The 13,612-nt window shown below is 42.9% G+C and overlaps 1 protein-coding gene across 1 annotated transcript in view; it reads right to left on the bottom strand.

Moving 5' to 3' along the window:
- Positions 1-13,612, bottom strand: part of BRCA1 (BRCA1, DNA repair associated) — a 91,214-nt gene that overhangs the window by 31,195 nt on the left and 46,407 nt on the right. The window contains exons 12-13 of the mRNA XM_023511242.1: positions 7,903-8,029; positions 1,594-1,772 (exon numbers count right to left, since the gene is read on the bottom strand). Of these exons, the coding sequence (XP_023367010.1) occupies positions 1,594-1,772; positions 7,903-8,029 (306 nt within the window). The remainder of the gene's footprint in view (positions 1-1,593; positions 1,773-7,902; positions 8,030-13,612) is intronic.

Genomic DNA, 13,612 nt, shown 5'->3' with positions numbered 1-13,612 from the left:
AGGAGACTCGCTGAGCCCAGGAGTTAGAGGTTGCTGTGAGCAGTGAAGCCATGGCACTCTACCCAGGGGGACAGCTTGAGGCTCTGTATCCAAAAAAAAACAAACTAGCCAGTGTTGTGGCGGGCGCCTGTAGCCCCACGTACTTGGGAGGCTGAGGCAAGAGAATTGCTTAAGCCCAGGAGCTTGAGGTTGCTGTGACCCACTATACTACAACACTCTACCCAGGGCAACAAAGTGAGACTCTGTATCAATTAAAACAAACAGACAAACAAAAAACTGTCTTTACATTGGCTCAGCTGCCCATAGCTCATGACTGTCATATGTAATGCATTGTAGGGCGCCAGCCACCTATACCAAGGCTGGTGGGTTAGAGCCTGGACTGGGCCTGCTAAACAATAATGACAACTGCAACCAAAAATTAGCCAGATGTTGTTTGGCAGGCACCTGTAGTCCCAGCTACTCGGGAGGCTGAGACAAGAGACTCACTTAAGCCCAAGAGTTTGAGGTTGCTGTGAGCTGTGATGCAAAGGCACTCTACCAAGGGCAACACAGTGAGACTCTGTCTCAAAAAAACGAAAAAGAACTTTCTTTACAGATTAAAACTTTGATTTGTAAGTCATAAAATGTACTGTTCATTTCATGAAAAGTAATTTTTAAAGCATACAAACAATAATTTATTTTCATTAATTCATAAGAAAAGAGCTTGCTTCAGGATTATTTTTTTTGAGACAAAGTGTTATTTTGTCACCCTTGGTAGAGTGCTGTGGCATCACAGCTCACAGCAACCTCCAACTCTTAGGCTTAAGCAAGTCTCTTGCCTCAGCCTTCCAAGTTAGATGGGACTATAGGCACCTGCCACAATGCCCAGCTATTTTTTGGTTGCAGTTGTCATTGTTTGGTAGCTCTGGGTGGATTCGAACCTGCTAGCTCCAGTGTATGTGGCTGGCACTCTTAGCCACTGAGCTACAGGAGCCAAGCCATGTATCAGGATTTTTCAATAAAGGACAGGCTTGGGTGGCACCTGTGCCTCAGTGGGTGGGGTGCCAGCCCCATGTACCAAGGGTGGCAGGTTTGAACTCGGGGCTGGCCAAACTACAACAAAAAAATAGCCGGGCATTGTGGTGGGAGCCTGTAGTCCCAGCTACTGGGAGGGGTGGGGGAGAACGGTGGCGGCGCTGAGGCAAGAGAATTGCTTAAGCCCAGGAGTTGGAGGTTGCTGTAAGCTGTGTGACACCAAAGCACTCTACCAAGGGCGAAAAAGTAAGACTCTGTCTCTACAAAAAAAAAAGAGGACAGGCTTAAACTTCATTTTGTGCCCTTAGGACTCCTGTCTGATAGCTGAATTAAAATATTTAGAGCACATCAAGACTCTCATATCCTCAAAATTGTTAGTTAAATCATTTGTTAAAATATCGATAGATTAACAGTTCTAATAATTTCTAAGTAAACTTGGATTAACACATGCATTATTTTTTCTAGAATGTGCATCTGTGATAGATTAGCACATCTAAAAGTTGATTAACCAGCATATCTTTATGTAGGATTCAGAGTAAAATAAAAATGTTTTTTCCATTAGAGCAGGTGAAATATTACCTAGATCTTGTCTTGCCCAAGAAGACTGCACCATTAAATCATGTGGCTCAGACTTTTCCAGTTTTTGCTTCTTCACATCAACAATCTTAGTGAGCTCCTCCTGAGATGGGCACTTTCTGTTCTGAAGGCTGTGCATATACCACTTATTATCCGACAACTGGGATTTAGAAGAGGAAGACCTAGAAAGATGGATGAAAGCAGAAAACCATCACCACCAATTGTGAAAGGAGCAATCATGCTTCCTGGGCAGCCAAAACATAACTGAAAGAGCTCATTGTCAGAGAGATCAGGAATGACTGGCCCATTTGATAGCCCAGAGGTGCAGATTCATTGTGCCTGCCAATATGTTAGGGCTGACATATAACATCTTCAGTCAGGGGTTGGTCTGAAGCAGTATATCTCCTAACTGTTTAAAAGCATGTCAGCAAATTTTACCGAATTATCCACTGCCACTCAAAATTCTATACACTATGTTCCACGCTAGTCCAAATGGATGTGCTAGAATTAGTTCTCTTACCAAGACAGAAAGTTGATAGATGTTGACATCTCTTTGCTCATTTTTTCTACTCAATTTTGGCAGAATTTCTAGAATCAATCTTTTAAAAAATTTTCTGAGTCTCTGTCAGACTTGGTAGAGTGCTGTGGCATCATAGCTCACAGCAACCTCAAACTCTTGTGCTCAAGCGTTTCTAGAATAAACCTTATTCTCTACCTTATCAATGTCCAAACAAAGTCATTCTAAAAACAAGTTAACTATAAAATATAGAAAAGCACATGCACCAACTAAGTAGTTCTTCTACTATTTCAGATATTTAGGACCTTACACAGATACTTATCAATAGACTTTTTCATTTTTATTTATATGTATTTTTTGAGACAAGTCTCACTCTATTTCCCCAGGCTAGAGGGCCACGGCACTCACTTGAACTCCTGTGTTCAAGTGATACCCCTATCTTCACCTCCTGAGTAGCTGGAACTATAAGCATATATACCAGGCTCAGCTAATTTTTCTACTTTTAGTAGAGACAGGGTCTTGCTCTTGCTCAGGCTGGTTTTGAACTCTGAGCACCACCTATCCATCTGCCTCTGCCTACACAGTGCTGGAATTACAGACGTGGGCTACCGCACCTGGCCTTATCAACAGATTTAAAGGGTCTCAGAGAGTAATTCAAACAGTTACTGGGTGGTTACTATGAGCCAGCTAAACCTTAGTCAGATTACTATAGGTAGATCCTATGGGATGAAGATGAGCATGATTTGAATTGCTGTTCTCAAGTAATCTAGTAGAAGAAGGAAGTTCCATCAATGAGTATGTTTTCAAATAAAAAGCTCTCTTGGGTATATCTGTGGAAGGAGGAGGAGCAGGAATATTTAATCTGAACCTTAAATACACAGTTAGCTCACTGGTTAAAGAATGCCAATGAGGCCATGTATTTAAACATGGCTTTAGTGCTTATGGAAGCCAGATATTTTATTTTATTTTATTCTTTTTTTTTTTTTTTTGAGACGGAGCCTCAAGCTATCCCCCTGGGTAGAGTGCCATGGCGTTACAGCTCACAGCAACCTCCAACTCCTGGGCTGAAGCGAGTCTCCTGCCTCAGCCTCCCAAGTAGCTGGAACTACAGGCGCCTGCCACAACGCCCAGCCATTTTTTGGTTGCAGCCAACAGTGTTGTTTGGCAGGCCCGGGCTGGGGATTTGAACCCGCCACCTTAGGTGTATGTGGCTGGTGCCTTAGCCACTTGAGCCACAGGCGCCGAGCCTTTTATTTTATTCTTTTGAGACAGTCTTATTATGTCACCCTTGGTAGAGTGCCATGGTGTTATAGCTCACAGCAATCTCAAACTCTTGGGCTTAAGGGATTCTCCTGCCTGAGCCTCTCAAGAAGCTGGGACTATAGACACCTGCCACACGCCCAGCTATTTTTGTTGTTGCAGTTGTCATTGTTGTTTTAGCTGGCCCAAGTTGGGTGTATGTGGCTGGCACGGTAACCACTGTGTTATGGGTGCCGAGCTCAGATATTTAATTTTTAGAGACAGAATCTTGCTTTTGCTCAGGGTAGTCTCAAACTCCTGAGCTCAGGTGATCCATCCATCTTGGCCTCCTAGAGTACTAGGATTACAGGCCTGGAAGCCAGAAATTTTAATTTTCTGTCATAGTCACAATATACTAGCCTCAAGAGCTGGGTGAGATGACTCACGCCTGTAATCCTAGCACCCTGGGAAGCCAAAGTGGGTGGACTGCTTGAGCTCACGAGTTTGAGACTAGCCTGAGCAAAAGTGAGACCCTGTCTCTATCAAAAAATAGAAAAACTGATGCAAGACGATCACTTGAGCCCAAGAGTTGGAGGTTGATGTGAGCTATGACGCCACAGCACTCTACCTAGGGCAATAGCTTCAGACTTCGTCTCAAAAAAACCAAAAAACAAAAAACCTAGCTTCAAAAATATATTCTCAATCAGCTTCAGGGGCTTGGAAAAGATAGTATGATTATATTACTGATAATCTGTCACCATTCCCAGAAAAGATATGTGAAAAATAAATCCATGAAACAGGGCTTACCTGAATTTGGCTCGGCACCTGTAGCAGTGGTGATGGTGCCAGCCACATACATGGAGGGTGGTGGGTTCAAACCCAGCCCAGGCCAGCTAAACAACGACAACAACAACAAAAAATAGCCGGGTGTTGTAATGGGCACCTGTAGTCTGAGCTACTTGGGAGGCTGAGGCAGGAGAGTTGCTTAGGCCTAAGAGTTTGAGGTTGCTGTGAGCTGTGACACCACAGCACTCTACCAAGGGAGACATGGTAAGACTCTGTTTCAAAAAAATAAAAATAAAAAAGAAACTTGAATTTCTCATGAGTTTGAGACCAGTCTGAGCTAGAGCGAGACCCGATGTCTAAAAATAGCTGCGGGTTGTGATGAGTGCCTGTAGTTATAGCCACATGGGAGGCTGAGGCAAGAGAATCACCTGAGCCCAAGAATCTGAGGTTGCTGTGTATGAGCTATGACGCCATAGCACTCTACCAGGGGTGACAAAGTGAGACTCTCTCTCCCAAACCCCCCCCAAAACACCAAACTTGAATTCCTTTTCCTTCCTAAAGTAGTAAGGTGTGAGATCCTAACAGCTCTGAATCTCTCTGTCCTGAATTATGAAATAGGAATGAATAAAGTCTAAAACTTATCCTTTTATTTTCATAATCTTCATAATCTTATAGAAAAGACCAAAAGAAGTAGATAAAATATTTCTAAAAAATAAAGTGCTAGGCCTGGCATGGTAGCTCATGCCTGCAATCCTCACACTCTGGGAGGCTAAGGCAGGTGGACTGCTTGAGTTCACAAGTTTGAGATCAGCTTGAGTAAAATAGAGACCCTGTTTCTACTAAAAATAGAAAAAACAACAACAAAAACTGAGGCAAGAGGACCTCTTGAGCCAGAGTGGGAGGTGGCTATGAGCTATGACTGCTTGGCACTCTACCCAGGGTGACAACTTGAGACTCTCAAAAAAACAAACAAAAAAAATAAAGTGTTGGGCAGTACCTGTGGCTCAAAGGAGTAGGTGCCGGTCCCATATACTGGAGGTGGTGAGTTCAAACCAGGCCCCATCCAAAAACTGAAAAAAAAAAAAAAAAATAGCCGTGCATTGTGGCAGGCACCTTAAGTCCAAGTTACAAGGGAGGCTGAGGAAAAAGAATTGCTTTAGCCTAAGAGTTTGAGGTTGCTGTGAGCTATGATGCCACCATACTCTACTGAGGGCAACAAAGTGAGAGACTATGTCTCTAAATAAATAAATAAAATAAACTTATATCAATAGTGAATATACATCCTTAAAAAAATATTCTGGGGTGGTGTCTGTGGCTCAGTGAGTAGGGCGCCAGCCCCATATGCTGAGAGTTCAAACCTGGCCCAGGCTGAACTACAACAAAAAAATAGCTGGGCATTGTGGCAGATGCCTGTAGTCCCACTTACTTGGGAGGCTGAGGCAAGAGAATTGCCTAAGCCCAGGATTTGGAGGATGCTATGAGCTGTGATGCCACAGCACTCTACTGAGGGTGACAAGGTGAGACTTTGTCTCTTTAAAAAAAAAAAAAGAAAGAAAAAAAGTATTCTGAACATTTCTTGGGGTAAACAGTTCATTTTTTTCTAGAAAGACGAAAATTTTAATTAGGGCAAAGGTTGCCTTCTAGAAGTCTACATCAGTCTCTAGGGTTCTTCAGGTTTTAGTTCTTTCTTTTTTTCTTTATTTAATTATAAACACATAGATCATGTATACATCATACTGGTTAATATATACCCAATCTTGTTTACCTAATTATGGTGTTAAGACATTTATATTCTATATGTAATAGATCTAACATGTACCCTTGCATTATGCACTATAGGTGTGATCCCATCATTCACCCTGCCTCAATCTTTTATATATATATATTTTTATTAAATCATAGCTGTGTACATTAATGCAATCATGGAGTACAGGTGGTGTTTTCATACACAATTTGAACTATTTTTTTTTTTTTTTGAGACAGAGCCTCGAGCTGTCCCCCTGGGTAGAATGCCGTTGTATCACAGCTCACAGCAACCTCCAACTCCTGGGCTCAAGCAAGTCTCCTGCCTCAGCCTCCCAAGTAGCTGGGACCACAGGCGCCTGCTACAATGTCAGGCTATTTTTTGGTTGCAGCTGTCATTGTTATTTGGCGGGCCCGGGCTGGATTCAAACCCGCCACCTTAGGTGTATGTGGCTAGTGCCTTAGCCACTTGAGCCACAGGCGCCAAGCCAATTTGAACTATTTTCATCAAACTGATTAACATAACCTTCATGTCATTTTCTTAGTTAATGGGTTAAGACATTTATATTCTACTTTTAGAAAGATTCACTTGTACCCTTATAAGATAAACCATAAAGATGATCCTACCGATCACTCTCCCTCCACCCATTCACCCCTTCCCCTCCCTATCCCCATATTCTTAAACTATAATTAGGTCATAGCTTTCATATGAAAGTTATAAACTAGTTTCACAATAGGGCTGAGTACATTGGATACTTTTTCTTCCATTCTTGAGATACTTTGCTAAGAAGAACATTTTCCAGCTCCATCCATGTAAACATGAAGGAGGTAAAGTCTCCATCTTTCTTTAGGGCTGCATAATATTTCATGGTGTACATATACCAGAGTTTATTTGATCTTTTATATTTTGTTCTGTTTTTTGAGATGTCACCCAGGTTAGTGCTGTAGCCTCAGGCTATCTCATAGCAACCTCAAATTCCTAGGTTCAAGTGATCATCCTGCTTTATCTTCCTGAGTAGCTGGGACTATAGGTGCATGCTACCAGGCTTGGCCAAGTGTTCTAGTTTTAGTAGAGATGGGATCTTGCTTTGCTCAGGGTGGTCTTGAACTCCTAAGCTTAAGGGATCCTCCTACCTCAGCCTTCAGAGTGCTAGGATTACAGGGGTGAGCCACTATGCCTGGCCTTATTCTTTTTTTTTTTTTTTTTTTTGAGACAGAGCCTCAAGCTGTCACCCTGGGCAGAGTGCTGTGGCATTACAGCTCACAGCAACCTCCAGCTCCTGGGCTCAAGTGAGTCTCCTGCCTCTGCCTCCCAAGTAGCTGGAACCACAGGCGCCTGCCACAACGCCCGGCTATTTTTATTTGGTTGCAGCCGTTGTTGTTTGGTGGGTCCGGGCTGGGGATTCGATTAGGTGTACGTGGCTGGCGCCTTAGCCCGTTGAGCTATAGGTGCCGAGCCGCCTGGCCTTATTCTATTATATTTTGTTCTGAACTTCAGAAGGGACAGATCTATCTAATTGCGCACTTTACATGATATAGCAAATGCATAGGTCCAAAAAGCCTATATACAATTAAACAAAAGAAGCATCCAACAGCAATGAGAGGTGATAAATGTTTATGTACAAAAAAGTGCAGGAGGCTTGGCGCCTGTGGCTCAAGCGGCTAAGGCGCCAGCCACATACACCTAGGGTGGCGGGTTCGAATCCCTAGCACGGGCCCGCCAAACAACAATGATGGCTGCAACCAAAAAAAAAAATGGCCAGGCGTTGTGGCGGGCGCCTGTAGTCCCAGCTACTTGGGAGGCTGAGGCAGGAGACTCGCTTGAGCCCAGGAGTTGGAGGTTGCTGTGAGTGTGATGCCATGGCACTCTACCCAGGGGGATAGCTTGAGGCTCCGTCTCAAAAAAAACAAAAAAAAAAACACAAAAAAACCAAAAAACCCAAAAAAGTGCAGGAAGTATGGTGAAAAAAATTAACTAGAGTTCAATATAAGTAAAAATATTAGATAACACAATTTGTATTTCTTACCTTTCCATTCTTGGTTCTTTACTTTTACTGGTATAACAATCTGGAGATATTTGCAACTTGTCAGCAGAAAGGCCTTCTGGATTCTGGCTTATAAGATATTCACTACTTTTCTGTGAAGTTAATACTGCTTTAAATGGAATGAAAAAAAGAAATATACTTTACTTTTTTGTCATGATAGTGATAATTCAGGTGAGAATATCAATTTTTTTTTTTTTTCAGACAGAGCCTCAAACTATCCCCCTGGGTAGAGTGCCATGGCATCATAGTTCACAGCAATCTCCAACTCCTGGGCTCAAGTGAGTCTCCTGTCTCAGCCTCCCAAGTAGCTGGGACCACAGGTGCCTGCCACAACGCCCAGCTATTTTTTAGTTGCAGCCATCATTGTTGTTTTGCTGGGGCCCAGGCTGGATTCGAACCCGCCACCTTAGGTGTATGTGGCTGGCACCTTAGCCACTTGAGCCATAATATCAATCTCGGTGCCGAGCCGAGAATATCAATTTTTTCAAAAGAAGTAGTCTTGGGATTGCAAACTAATACAAACTCTTTGGAAAGAATTAAAGAGAATACTCAGAGAATTCAAATTAGACCTCTCATGTGATCCTGCAATCTCATTATTAGACATCTATCCAGAAGAAAAAAAAGCATTTTATCATAAAGACATTTGGACTAGATTGTTTGTTGCAGCTCAAATTACAAGGCTGAAACGTGGAAACAATCTAAATGCCCACCAACCAAAGAATGGATTAACAAATTGTGGTATATATACATGGAGTACTATTCAGCCATTAAAAAAGATGGAGCCTTTACATCTTTTTTATTAACCTGGATGAAGTTGAAACATATTCTTCTTAGTAAAGTATCACAGGAATGGAGAACAATGCATTGAATACTAATATGAAGCCAATAGAAAAATCCAATACATGCCCACATAAGAGAAAATCTCAAATCAATTCAAGGTTAGGGGAGGAATAACACAGAAGGGAGAGGGAAAAAGTGAGGGAGATAGGAATTTTACCTAACAAATGCAAACATAGTAATCTATTTCTTTGTAGCCTCATAAAAGAAACCAAAAAAACCAAACAAAAGTAGTAATCTGTGACAATCAAAAAAAAAAATTTTAGCCTGGTGCGGTGGATACCTGAGCTCAGGAGTTCGAGACCAGCCTAAGTCAGAGCAAGACACCCATCTCTAATAATAGTTGGGTGTTGTGGGGGGTGCCTATAGTCCCAGATACTTAGGAAGCTAAAGCAAGGGCATCACTTGAGCCCAAGAGTTTGAGGTTGCTGTGAGAGATGGCACTCTACTGAGAGAGACAGAGTGAGAACTTGTGTCACTCTGTTCTCTGGGCTAGAGAGTGCAGTGGTGTCACCATATTACAGCAACCTTAAACTCTTGAGTTCAAATGATCCTCCTTGGCTTAGACTCCCTAGTAGCTGGGACTACCAACTTGAGTCACTCCGTCCGGCTAAATTTTCTACTTTTTTATAGAGATAGGGTCTGGATATGTCAGTCTAGTCACAAACTCCCGGCTTCAAGCCAGATCCTCCTGCCTCATCCTCCCTAATTGCGAGGATTACAGGTATAAGCCACCAACCATGCCTGGCTCAAAATGGTTTTTAAGTAAGTCTATCAGTCAAAATTTTGTAAATGTAAGTATTCCAAAAGACAGATGTTAGCACCAAATGGAACTAAATGATTAAAAAATAATGATAATTGGCTCGGCGCCTGTGGCTCAAGTGGCTACGGTGCCAGCCACATACACCTAAGGTGGCGGGTTCAAATCCAGCCTAGACCTGTCAAACAACAATGATGGCTGCAACCAAAAAATAGCTGGGCCTTGTGGCGGGCACCTGTGGTCCCAGCTACTTGGGAGGCTGAGGCAGGAGACTCACTTGAGCCCAGGAGTTGGAGGTTGCTGTGAGCTGTGATGCCACCGCACTCTCTTCTACCCAGGGTGACAACTTGAGGCTCTGTCTCAAAAAAAAAAAAAGAAAAAAAAAAGATAATTAAGGGCAGCGCTTGTGGCTCAGTGAGTAGGGCACCCGTTCCATATACTGAGGGTGGTGGGTTCAAACCCGGCCCCAGCCAAAGTGTAACAACAACAACAAAAAGATAATTTAAAAAACACTTTAAGTCTGGGTAGATACCCCTAGCTGAGACAAGGTTGAACAACATATATTTATACTTTTTGGCTCTGAATAAGAAAACAAGAATACATAACAAATTTTTATCTCTGCAGCAATCTAAATTATACACAAATCTCATCAGAAAATAAGAAAGAAAAAGTCTGGAAAGCACAAAGCACATTCCTTTTTCCACCCCCAGTACCCCATATCAAAGATTGAGTTGGGGGCTTGAGTTTTTATATTCCTGGGGAAACAGGAGTTGTGGGTCAGATCAGAAAGAAAAATAGGTGACATATTATTTCATATTATCAATTACTAAAGAAAAAATGTAAAACAAAAAACCCCACATAAACCCCCCAAAACCAACACATATATAAAACATCTCCAAGTGTTGGCTGGTAAGAAATTTTAAAGTTGGGTCGCCCCTGTGGCACAATGAGTAGGGTGGCAGCCTTGGAACCTGGCCCCAGCCAAACTGCAACAAAAATAGCCAAGTGTTGTGGCAAGTGCCTGTAGTTCCACCTACTCAGGAGGCTGAGGCAAGAGAGTCACCTAATCCTAAGAGCTGGAGGTTGCTGTGAGTTGTGACTCCATAGTACTCTACCGTGGGCAACAAAATGAGACTCTGTCTTCAAATAAAAGAAGAAAAAAAAAAAGAAATCTTGAAGTAATACCTGGAAAGAATGAAGAAATGGCAAAAAGCGTGATGAAACACAAAATGAAACCAAAGAAAAAGTCTAGCATGTTAATGCCTCCTTTTTACAAATTTTTCTTTTCTTTCTTTCTTTCTTTTTTTTTTGGTAGAGACAGAGTCTCACCTTGTTGCCCTCAGTAGAGTGCTGTGGCATCATAGTTTACAGCAAACTCCAAGTCCTGGGCATAGCCGATTCCTTGTCTCAGCCTCCTGAGTAGCTAGGACAGGTACCTGACATGATGCCTGGCTCTTTTTAGAGACAGGGTCTTGCTCTTGCTCAGGCTGGTCTCGAACCTGTGAGCTCAGGCAATTTTTCCCAGTGTATTACTGGGCCACTGTTTTTTAGGAAGTGGATTAAAGACACCAATATTTAAAAAGCATAAACAGTTAAAAATTACAAATGTAGGCTCAGCACCTGTAGCAGTGTTTATGGTGCCAACTACATACACCGAAGGTGGCAGGTTCGATCTCGGCCCAGGCCAGCTAACCAACAATAACAACTGCAACAAAAAGTACTCTGGTGTTGTGGTAGGTGCATATGGTCCCAGCTACTTGGAAGGATAACGCAAGAGAATCGCTTGAGCCCAAGAGTTTGAGGTTGCTGTGAGCGGAGATGTCATAGCACTCTATCAAGGGCAACATAGTGAGACTCTGTCTCAAAAAAAAAAAAAAAAAAAAGGGTGGCATCTGTGGCTCAGTGGGTAGGGCACTGGCCCCATATACCAAGGGTGGTGAGCTCAAGCCTGGCACAAAAAATAGCTGGGCTTTGTGGCAGGTACCTGTAGTCCCAGCTACACAGGAGCCTGAGGCAAGAGAATCACCCAAGCCCAGGAGTTGGAGGCTTCTGTGAGCTATGACACCACAGCATTCTACTGAGGGAGATAAAGTGAGACTCTGTCTCTAAAATAGAAAAAAAAATACAAATGTAATTAAAATGTTACTGATGACTATAATTCATTTTGAACTTGGGTACCGTAGCTCAAGCCTGTAATCCTGGCACTGTGGTAGGCTGAGGTGGTGGATTACCTTAGCTCACAGGTTGGAGACCAGCCTGAGCAAGCGAGACCCCATCTTTACAAGTAGCCAGGTTTTAGGGGCAGTGCCTATGGCTCAAGGAGTAGGGCACCAGCCCCATATGCCAGAGGTGGTGGGTTCAAACCCAGCCCTGGCCAAAAACTGCAACAAAAAAATAGCCGGGTATCATGGTGGATGCCAGTAGTCCCAGCTACTTGGAAGGCTGAGACAAGAGAATTGCTTGAGCCCAGGAGTATGAAGTTGCTATGAGCTATGATACCAAGGCACCCTGACGAGGGTGAGAAAAAGCGAACTCTGTCTCACATACACACACAAAAAGAAAGAAATTAAAATCCATAAAATGTGGAGAATTTAAATAAAGGATTGTATTAATTAAACGTTTTTTTAAGATACTAGGTAGCCTAGAGTGGAAACAATCATTGATTTCCTGAGTTAACCTTTTTTTGGGAGACAGAGTCTCCAGTTGTCGTTGCCTTGGGTAGAGTGCTGTGGCATCATGGCTCACAGCAACCTCAAACTCTTAGGCTTAAGCAATTCTCTTGCCTCAGCTTCCCAAATAGCTGGGATTACAGGCGCCCAACACGACGCCCAGCTATTTTTTGGTTGCAGTTGTTTGGCAGGCCCGGCAGCTTAGGTGTATGTGGCTAACACCCTAGCCACTTAAGCTACAGGTGCTGAGCCCTTAGTTAATCTTCAAATGAATTATTATTATTATTATTTTGAGACAGAGCCTTAAGCTGTTGCCCTGGGTAGAATGCCATGGCATCACAGCTCACAGCAACCTCCAACTCCTGGGCTCAAGCAATTCTCCTGCCTCAGCCTCCCAAGTAGCTGGGACTACAGGCGCTGGCCACAACACCCAGCTATTTTTTGGTTGTTGCTGTTATTGTTGTTTGGCAGGCCCGGGTTGGATTTGAACCTGCCAGCTCAGGTGTATGTGGCTGGCGCCTTAGCTGCTTGAGCCACAGGTGCCAAGCACTTCAAATGAATTATTTATCATTTCCATTATGTTTTTCTTTTTTGGACCTGTGAATTTCTAGGAGCGCAAGAACTCTGCCGGAAGCTTCCAGTTGTTGAGAGTAAGCAGGGTTTAACCATGAATATAGGAATCACTCCTTTAACCCCCAAGTACAGGGTCATAAGTGATAAAGGGTAATATGAAGTTTCTAAGGAATGATACCGAACAGAATTAATCACTGAAAGGGATTAAAGAAAAGGTCAAAGGCATGGGTAAGGCTCAGACACAAACATAGCTATTAAAAAGTCATTCCATCACCAGAACAGTTAGCACATAAATTCCTCTTTTCACTACAAATGTCCTCAAGCCAAGAAGAAAATAAACTGAGTTAGCAGTCAGTAAGTAGCTTAACAGAACATAAAAAACAAAGAATTTCTGCTCTTTTTCCTCCCGAATCCTTAATTCATTCTCTGAATAGCAAGCTGGACCTAGGCCTGTGATATGATGATCTACTTGTTGGCTGGTTTAGTAAAGTTTAAATGCAGGGATCCAGAGTCCAAGTTCCAAAATAATACCAGAGGCCCTCTCAAATCATTCCCTCTTTTGGGTGTCTTATCTCTCACATTCTTCATGGGTAGGAAATATGGGTCAGACAAAACATTTAATAAATTTACTGACTGCCTACTGTGTGCTAAGCATTATTAAAGTATTGGGAAAAATCAAGAAAGATACTGGGGAAGGAAGGAAAAAGATGTTAAGAAATGATAAGCCGGCTCGGCGCCTGTGGCTCAACCGGCTAAGGCGCCAGCCACGTACACCTAAGGTGGCGGGTTCGAATCCCCAGCCCGGACCCACCAAACAACAATGACGGCTGCAACCAAAAAATAGCCGGGCGTT

Source organism: Otolemur garnettii, unplaced genomic scaffold, assembly GCF_000181295.1.
Source record: "Otolemur garnettii isolate 467f Iridium unplaced genomic scaffold, OtoGar3 scaffold00018, whole genome shotgun sequence".
NCBI lineage: Eukaryota > Metazoa > Chordata > Mammalia > Primates > Galagidae > Otolemur > Otolemur garnettii.
Note: the sequence above shows the minus strand (reverse complement) of the source record. Positions and strands in the feature narration are given on the sequence as shown.